The following is a 10,067-nucleotide window of genomic DNA, read 5'->3' on the forward strand; positions in this document are numbered from 1 at the left end:
TGTTTTTCTTTTTTTAAAAATTTTATGGTTTATTTAACTTTATTTTTTATGTGCATTGGTACAAAGGTGTTAGATCCCCTGCAACTGGATCTTCAGACAGTTGTGAGTTGCCATGTGGGTGATGGGAATTGAACCCGGGTCCTCTAGAAGAGCAGTCAGTACTCTTAACCACTGAGCCATCTCTCCAGCCCCCTAACAGTTGTTTTTATTCAGAAATGGAATCCTCTAATACAGTGGTTCTCAACCTGCTGGTCATGACACCTTTGGGTGTTGAATGACTTTCACAGAGGCTGCATAAAATTATTGGAAAACACAGATATTGTGTGTTCATTGTATATTCATAACAGTAGCAAAATTACAGTTATAAAGCAGCAATAAAAATAAATTTTATGGTTGAGGGTCACCATAACATGAGGAACTGTATTAAAGGGTCTCAGCATCAGGAAGATTGAGAAACACTGATCTAAGACCTCTAGGTACTGATCAACCTGTCTACTTAGTTTCTTAAAGTTTCTAGCCCCCATGATAAAGGCTGACGTGCTTATGGCCCTTTAGCTAACTATACCTGCTCTGTCCAGGAGTAAGATGAGGATCGGCAAAGCTCTTTCTTTCCTCTGTAGTCCAGTGTCCATATTAAAATATGTTCTCCCCTTTCTCTATTAAATATCTGGGGCAGAGTGCTTTTAACCTACCCAAAAAGGCTATCTATAAAAAACTATCAAGTACTTGTATCGTCCCCTGGAAAGCCAGATCTCAGTGAAGTCAGTTTCCCAGAGTTCACTGGGTTGTTAGCCTTTGCTCATTTGGATCTCTTCCTGGATAAGGGCTCTCTGTTTTGGATTTACTTGAGCACAACTCTGACATTTGACCAAAGTATCCAGTCTAGGTTATTACATACCTTGGTCTAAGCAACTCAGATAGTTTTGTGGACCCCAGGTGAGAAGCCTGGTGAAGTTGGGTTACCAGAGTCCTGCCAGTTGTTTCTGGGAGGATGATCTTTCCCTCTGGTGTCCTCCACCAAACTATGGGTTTGTGCTGTCCATTTCTTCTTTTTGCCTCTATTTCCTCTTGGCTGTGCCATGGAGTCTCAGGCAACACCAGGTTGGGCTCTGTTACCTCTTGCCTCAGAGAAGTCATCTTCTTCATCATTGCTTGGCAGTGGAGGATAGCAACTTGTAGGAGAAGCCAAACAGCCTCTAGGAGAACCAAGGTTTCTGCTTTGTTTATAACGTCCTTCCCCGGTGGTGAGAAGCCCTATTTCTCTACAGATCATACTGTCTGTATACATGTGCAATGACAAAAGCATAGTGACTGTTCGTATTTACGGTGACAGACTTTCCTTTCCCCATCTGAGAGCCTGGGTCAAAGCAAGCTGTTCTGCTGTCTGGCCTGAGGTACCTGGCCCAAAGGCTTGGGCCCTGATCTGTTCAGCTCGAGTAACTGCTGCAACCCCTTGTGTACCTGGGTCCACCTTTAATGGAGCTGCTCCCATGCGTGTAGAGCACTGCATCAGGATGTTTTAGGGGAATCTCTGTTAGGTCCAGGCAGATCTCCTGGACTATCCTGGTCACCTATAATGAGTCTTTCTCTGTCTCACCAGTCGGCTCCCAAATAATGACACAGAGACTTATTAATTATGAAAGCTTGGCCTTTTGTTTACGCTTGTTCTCAACTAGCTCTAACTTAAATGAAGCCATTTCTATTAATCTACATTCTACCATGTGGCATTACCTCTCTTCCATCTTGCACCCCCAGTTTCCTCTCTGTGTCCCCTGGCTTTTCCTGCAGACCTCAATTCCCCCTCCTCTTCCTTTCTTTCCCTGGAAATCCCACCTATACTTCTTGCCTAGCTATTGGCCATTCAGCTTTTTATTACACCAATCACAGCAAATAGATCTTCACATAGTGTACAAATATCCCACAACAATAACCCCAAGACAGTCATGCATGCACCTGTGGGTTATCATCAGGCAAGTTGGCAGCGGATTGGTGGCAGTGGCTTTCTCAAACCAGACCTGAGGGTGCTCCAGCAGTAGGACCTGGTACTTGGTCACATGGGCGTTAGGCAGCCATTGAAGTCTGGTGTTCCTCAACTGTGTGGTATTCTGTGAGTATAAGATATTGAACCAGGCAGGGCAGTAGTAGTGCATGCCTTTAATCCCAGCATTTAGAAGGCAAAGGTGGGCAGATCAAAAAGATCCTGACCCAGAGCTCTGGGTCTTGTCTGAATAATAGAAGCCATCACAGCTCTTAGACAGTTGGGCCATCCTCTAACTATAGGGTCTAATTGTCTGAATAGGTATGTCACAGGGCATTTCTATGACCCACCTCCAGAGGTGACAGACCAGGCAACTCTCATGGAGGAAAATTTAGATAGGGTGTTAGAGGGGCCTGGGCAAGTGCTAGCACCTTCTCTCCTAGAGCCCCAGAACATCTCAGGTTGTGTACCTCCTAGGAGGTCCATCTACCACAGTCCAGGGCCCACATGGAGACCTTAGGGGTTGGTCAAACTGGAGAGGGTTTTGAAAGGCGGGACCTCCAAATGTCATGCAGTAGAGACTACTCAGCACGACCAAAGTCTGAATTCAGAGTCTGTGTTAATCTGTGGTGACTGCCTGGACACCTGTATGACACTTTTTACAGAGCAGCCTGGACTGCATCTTATAGGAAGCTTTTAAAGGCAAAATCACAGAAAAACTACGTCATGATTGCCAGTTGCATGGGGAACGGTACAAGGAGGCAGTTTAAAATAAGCCCAAACAGTAAGCAGTTAGCTGGGGCATTCAGACCCTGAGGGACTAGAACAGGGTTTCATACTTTCTCATGGGATTTTTCATGCTGAAAATGGGGGTTGGGAGTTATTTCAGGTTAAACCAAAGATGGCTCCAGCTGAGACAAGATGGAGGAACCTTTGCCCTGCCACATAACTCAGGTGTAGAAAATGAGAGACCAGTAAAAAGACTGAATAAGAAGAACTTTCCTGCCAAAAAAAAAAAAAGCCCAGAGTCTGAGGTTTTCTCTAGCAATTTCTACCAAATACTTAAAGAATTAATTCAAATCATTCTTAAACTCTTAAAAATAGAGAGCAAGATAGACCAGGAGAGGAAGAGGGAAGGAGAGCAAGAGAGGAGCCACTGACCAAGAGAGGCAGCCTGGGCCGTCAGATTGGACTAGCCAAAATGGCTGGATTGTATAGGGATCTGGCTGGGGGAAGGGAAGTGGAAGCCCTGCCCCTGGGAGGGGTAGAGATGAGAAGTGCTGGGAGAACTGACCAGTGTCCCCTTTGATATGTTCATAGGCACCTCAGTGTTTCTGAGACCTAACAATGCCCTCTTTTGGCTTCTGAGGACACTGGGCATGCATGTGGAGCACAAACATACATACAGACAAACACCCATACACATTACATAAATAGGTTAATAAAAAGAGACACTAATACTAATTTTATAAAAACCCACAATGCCCTCATCTCAAAGCAAAATAAGGACAATTACAAGAAAAAATAGAGGCAATATTACTAATAACCCCACATACAAACATTCTAAACAAAAATACACAGTAAAGTTTATACAACAGAACATTAAAAGAATTATCAGCTATGGGCTATTGTGATGGTGCGGCAGGTAAAGGCACTTGATGCCAACCCTGCCAACCTGAGTCCCACACTGGGAGTAGAGAACTGACACACAAATTGTCCACTGACCTCCACATGTAGAAGGAGCTGCGGGCTGCGTTCCTGCCGCCCAGCTCCCGGCCTCCTGGCTAGCTTATGCCCAGAAATAATTACACGGAAACTGTATTCTTTTAAACACTGACTGACCCATTATTTCTAGCCTCTTATTGGCTAACTCTCACATCTTGATTAACCCATTTTTAATAATCTGTGTAGCACCACGAGGTGGTAGTTTACTGGGAAAGATTCTAATCTGCATCCACCTTGGAGAGAGAGCTATGGCGTCAAACTCACTTCCCTTCTTCCCAGCATTCTGTTCTGTCTACTCCACCACCTATGTTCTGACCTATCAGGCCAAGCAGTTTCTTTATTAATTAACCAATGAAAGCAACAGATAGACAGATGACCCTCCTACATCATCCACACATGTGCCTTATCATACATACCCACAGACAGACAGATAGACAGACAGACAGATAAATTGTAGTGAGTTCTAAAAAAATCATCCTTAATGATCAAGTAGTATTTATTTCTGGGGTGTAGCAATGGGGCAACATATGTAAATCAAAAATATATTCCACATCACTTTGAGAGAATAAAGTCTAAATTCCTGTAATCATTTCATTATGTGCAAAGCAGCATTTGACAAAAAAGCTCTCCTGATAGACTCTTAACACAAAGAATGATTAAAGAATAAAATGAAGAAACAGAATGAACAGAAATTGATCAAAAGATTTGAGAATAAAACCATGTAGTAAAAAGATGTAATGGGGCCAGAGATGATGCAACAGCTGACAGTGCTTCCGCTCTTGCAAAAATGGGGGTATAATTTCTTAATCAAGAAGGTTCCTATTGGTATATTCTACAGTAAACAAAAATTCTCATTAATTTTCAGGCAGAAAAAGGCTAGGGCAGGGCTGGCTAGGGCTGCCGCCAGCCACAGCAAAAGATGCCAAATAGTCAATCTTATTTCAGTTTTGATTTTGGATAAGTATATACGCAAAATCATTTGCGAAAAGAATACTGTATGACATATGAAATTTTGCACAGACTTACTTATTTTAAAGTTTAAGTTGTTTAAAGATGCGATTTCAGGTCTAAATGAAGCTTGCCGTTCTTAATATAAAGCGTACTTTTCAGAGAAAAGCAAAAGGTCAAAAACCATAATGGAAATGATGCTGTGTGACTGTAGAAATATCTAAGATTTTAAAGTATGTATTTATGTGTTTATATGCATGTGTAGAGTACAGAATATGTAAAAGACATATAATGAAAGCAGAAAATCTAACATATATCTATCAAATTAAAAAATGAATGTGGCCTGATAGTAATTACTCTGATTTAAAAGTACACACATAGTACCAAATCCTGGTTAAGGCAGACAGCAAACCGCACATGTTGAAGGAATCTTCATAGAATCTATTACAACGGGAAAGACAGGATATTTAGATATTGAACCACAACTTACCCAAAGTGGAGGTACGTGAACATGTGGAAGTCAGCACGCTGTGAGATTGTCAGTGCAGCAGGTATGCATGAAAACATGACACCATCTCAGAGATGGCTGTGCTGGGAGCTGGCTACTCTTTTAAGCTGACCCCCAGTGAAATTCAGGAAATCCTTAGGACATATGTTAAAAACATATATTCCACTAAACTGTAAAATCTAAAAGAAGAAGATAAATTTCTAGATGCAAACGACTGACTAAAATTAAACCTAGATAAGACAAATAATTCGAGCATATCTATTTCAGCAGACACTCCATATGTCTGTGAGGCACTTGTTTTCATAGTAAGATATTGTTTCAGGCACAGCAATCTCATCCTGCCTGCATCAGAAAGAAAAAAACTCCTACAAATAACCTCCCCCCCCAAAAAAAAAACAGGCAAAAAGAACGTTCATGCCTGTGGGGGTACATTATATGTGTCCTCAAATTTCTCTTGTGATAAGAAATGAAAATGTATGTTCGTTCTTGATTTCTCAAATTTTTCTCACATTTTTCCAAATTAATTTAGGCCCTCTGCAGAAGCTGGAGAAGAATTCTGCCGAAAAGACCATTCCTAGTAATGAAGACTATCTTGTTCCTGGACACAAAGCCCGCTCTCTTGATCAAGGTCGGTATTCAAGCCCTAAGAGGACCACACAGGTGGGGTGGATCACATGCTCTGGAGTAAGGATTTAGGCTTTGGAAGACAGGAAGACTTGTGGGATTCCAGCCTTGTTTGGGTAAACTCCTTGACTTGGAACAGTTGAACCTCATTAATAAGAAGAGGCATACTGATCCTGGATGCAGAAATGTCAGCATGTCTTTGCTCCTCCCTGCAGCCACAACCTAGGCAACATGCTTTTTTCTGTAGCTCCCATCAGACACTGGTGTCCGCTTCTGTGCTTTGCAGCTGAGTTGGCCTCCTTGGGCCATAGCTCACATAACCTTGTGTCTATTGAAGTGCATTACTCCGTCACCTGGACTGCAATGGTCTCGAATGCTTTTCATCTTTCTTTCAAGACACCTCAGCCTGCTGGAATGATGAGATATCATGAGGTGTTGGTAAAGATACCTTGGCTGATAGCCAGCTCACCCTTCTGTGGCTGTGCCATCTTGACAACCGCTCACTTATCAGATGCACCAGAAGTGGCCCAGCTGAACCTCTATTGCGGGGCAACCCAATCACCAACAAATGGGTTTTGGAGTGGTTTGTTATCCAGGGGCAGAAAAGTAATGTGCCCTTATAGGCACGATGCCATGACTTAATGGTATTTTAATTGTAAATTACGTGGCAAATGGTAGCTGCTATGAACGCATTAATTTCCCTTCCCACTAATTAAAGTTGGATCTCTTGGTAGATGGTGTTGAATTATACAAGATTCATTCATTCATATACAGTCATTTGTGCATATGGTTGGCTTCTTAAATTTACACAGTACTCCACATCACAGGAGAACACAGATGTCCACAGCCTGTCAGTTAGGTCCAAGGCCAAACTGAAAACAAAACAAAACGAGTTTTGGCTTTAATACATTTAAGCTACAGAGAGCAAGTCCGTAAAAGGGTCAGGAAACACGGGCTTCCCTCCCATCCCCACCTGTGGACCCCTCCTGGTTGGAGCCCCTGCTCTCTTTGAGGACCCTGTTACTCCCATGCCCTGGTCCTAAGAGAAATATTAGCAGGGAATTGTATTTCTTCACCTCTGACATAAATGGGAGAAATTCTCAGGCCCCTTGCCTCAGAGGAGGAATGTGACCGGCCTGAACTGAAACCTGCTGAAGACTTGATGAATCTTGACAATTTAGTACAGTAACCAAAATTTATGTGTGTGTGTGTGTGTGTGTGTGTGTGTGTGTATGCACAGTATTTCTTGTATATATAACCAGTATTTCTTGTAATGTGTATATATACATCAGTAATAATACATGTGTATATGTACATATGCATATATATATCAGTAGCAGCAATTCCGCATAATGATAACATTTTGGATATACTGAGTGTTACTCCCCCTTTTAATATTGAATATTTCTGATTCAGGGGATTGCTTCCCATTTTAAAATTTAGAATTCGGGAACAGAATTTAGAAAAAAAATTGTCACGAAGTTCTTTTCTATTGAGAATAATATACATACATACGATTCATAAATCGGTATGCTCTTATATACAAGATTAAATACAAATGTCCCCTTTAGGGTCAGCTTTACTACGATTTGTCATTCCAGCTTCCTAGGGTAGTGCTGGGGCTTAATGGGGCGGGACCTGAAAGTCATCCAATCAGTGGCATCCCGATAGTCAGACCTTCCAATCAGACGTTCAGAAAGGGTGGCGGGGGCGGGCTTTCACTTTTTTGTTTCTGAAGTCCAGGATCTTGGAATCCTGCTCAGGCTGGGTCTCTTCCGGTGTGGACGCTCGCTCGGCCCCGCCGCATCCGTTTGCCCTGCGTCTGGCTGGTGCCGGGCCATCACGGGAGAACTCGGGCGCCGCAGACGCCGGGCCACAATGGTGAGTGTGCGTGGCGCCCCGACACCGGAGGGAGGCTGTGTGGAGCCGGTGGGAACCGGTTGCGGTCACCGTCGGGGAGGGAGGACGGAGGGCACGGAGAGCCAGCTGCCGTGTGTGTGCGTGGCGCGGGGAGCTGAGAGACCCGGGTCCCGGAGGGAAGCTATGGCGGCCCCGCCCTCCTCGGACGGCTCTGGGGGTGGCGGGGTCGAGTCCCCCGTGGGTGTACTGGAGGCCCCTGTGTCCTGCCGCGCCCCCGAGCTGTTGGGCTGTGGGCTCCCCTTGCTGGGCTGGGGGCGAAGGCCGCTCTGACGGGTGACTCGCTGGAGGGCGGCTGGCTCCCCCCTGGAGTCCTCAGCTCTCCGGTCCAGCAGCCCGAATTGGGTGTCGATGACCAGGATCGCCGGGGTTAGGGTATGTGCCAGCCTCGGTATGGGTTTCCCGCAGTGGAAGGAGCTGTGTTCTGTGTGGTGGCCGGTCCCTCCTCCCGTGCGTTCCAAATACACGCGAAGTAGAACCTCACATCCAGACGCCTCCTCTTCTCCCAACCTCGCTTCTCTCATGGGTGGCGGAAGATTCCTGAATTTGCATCTCCCGACTCTATTTCCAACTGCTGACTTTAAAAACAATAACAATATTAACACCTATTTCCCATGCTGCATTTCAAGTAGGCATAGGTTTTGGTTGATTGGTTTTGATTTATTTTTTCCTCCACATACCGGGTGACACTTTTTAAAGGGTTTCCTCTGGGGATAGTTCATATAAAATCAACGGACGCTTTATTTTAAAAATCTTAATGCCTTTCCTTTTGTCTTCCTTAGACATAGGAACCCAGTCAGAATGCTTTGGCGTTGAGCTTCCCCTTTGGGGATTTTACATCGTGATGGGTCTGCCTGCCCTCATCTCGTTCTCCACCCCTTTTGTTGCCCCGGTTTCAGAGATGCCTGACATCATCTGCCGTGTCTCTGGTGTCTGAGAGCATCCAGTGTATATCGGTGTGTCTGGGCTTCGTCATCTTAGCAGCTGAGGTTTGAGCATAGATCGTACTGGGAGCCGCTAGATGTCTTGAGCCTCGGAAGAGGCTCGTCTGATGGGCAGTTCAGCTATTTCAGCTTTTTGGTAGTATTCTGTGCTTAGGATGCGGGAGGTCTTCTGTTTGCTTAATTAAATCTTTGGTGCAAATGTGTTAGAATGAATCTAGGCTGCCAAGTAATCCTGGGAAGTGTGTTCTGTAAACCAGTCCTGGAGATGAAGGGGTCTCCACTTCCCGGTCCTTTTGCCATTACTTCTGGAGATGGACATGGTAGGGCTCCTGGGCGTTCTTGTACCCAGTTTTTCTTGCTTCGTTGTTCTATTATTATCACTTCTTTTTCATTTCTTTAATCTTCAGGGCGGGACAGGTCCTTGCCAGCCCTGGTGCTCCTGTGAGGTCAGAGGACGACTTGCAGGGAGGGCTGGATTCTGTCCTTCCATAATGTCAGTTCAAGGGGCCAAGTTTAGGTTGTCAGTTGTGGCAGCAAGGGCCACTGAGGTGGTTGATTACTGAGAGCAGTCATTGAAAAGCAAGTTCTTTAAATAAAGGAATAGTAAAAAGCATCTTTTTAAAAACAGGGAAGTCTGTTTTCTGCATTTACCTTTGTCAGCATGAAGCCTGTCAGCAAGGCAAAGCTGTCTGCAAGTCTGCCTTTCTCAGCAGGGGACCCTAAGAGAAGTGACGCCTGATCCTGATTGGGCCTCAGCCCGAAAAACCTTTTTTATTTATTTAGAGTTTTTTAAAATTTGTACCATCAGCAAGTAACGCGTATAACTTTTGTACCCCAAGTTATTGTAAAACCAAGATGTTCCCAAGGTGAAACAGACTTTCTAGCTCTGATTGGACGGATCTGGCAGCTGTAGCCTACTGGGAGGGGCTGGCTGAGGTCAGCTAAACTGTCTGACCCCGTCATAGAACTGAGAAGAATAAATCTGAGTAGGAATTATAGACCAAATGGCCTCTGTATCAATTAAGAATGACCAAGACTTACCCTCTATCTGGATGGGCTGCCTGGGCTCCTCCTTGGTAATCTCGGTGGCTTTTTGGGGGGACAGAGGTCTTTGGGCAGCATTGGTCTTTGGCCACAGGCCCAGAAAGATCCAAGAAACTTTTCTCAAGAGGAGGTACTTGGGGAACTGACCTGCCTTGGCAAGGCCAGGAAAGGCAGATTTTTTTCAGTGTCCCACTTTTCCATGGTTTTGGCAGGGTTCTGGTGAATGGCAAACTGAAGGGCAGAAATGTGGCCGATGATCATAGTTGAGCCACAGTCCAGGGGAAGTCCATTGCCCCATTTCTCAAAGAAGACGTGAGGGCTGTCAGGAGCTGCAGCTGCCGTTTCTGCCTGTCACAGGAAGCTTTTTTTTTTTTTTTTT

The 10,067-nt window shown here is 44.7% G+C and overlaps 1 protein-coding gene across 1 annotated transcript in view; it reads left to right on the forward strand.

Annotated features, from left to right (window-relative positions):
- Positions 1 to 7,472: 7,472 nt before the first annotated feature.
- The window catches only part of LOC101998725 (zinc finger protein 345-like), an 11,893-nt gene continuing 9,298 nt past the window's right edge, over positions 7,473 to 10,067 (forward strand). The window contains 1 exon segment of the mRNA XM_026782278.1: positions 7,473 to 7,664. Coding sequence (XP_026638079.1) covers positions 7,662 to 7,664 — 3 coding nt within the window. The 5' untranslated portion in view covers positions 7,473 to 7,661.

The sequence above is a fragment of the Microtus ochrogaster genome, chromosome 1 (assembly GCF_000317375.1).
Source record: "Microtus ochrogaster isolate Prairie Vole_2 chromosome 1, MicOch1.0, whole genome shotgun sequence".
Classification (NCBI taxonomy): Eukaryota; Metazoa; Chordata; class Mammalia; order Rodentia; family Cricetidae; genus Microtus; species Microtus ochrogaster.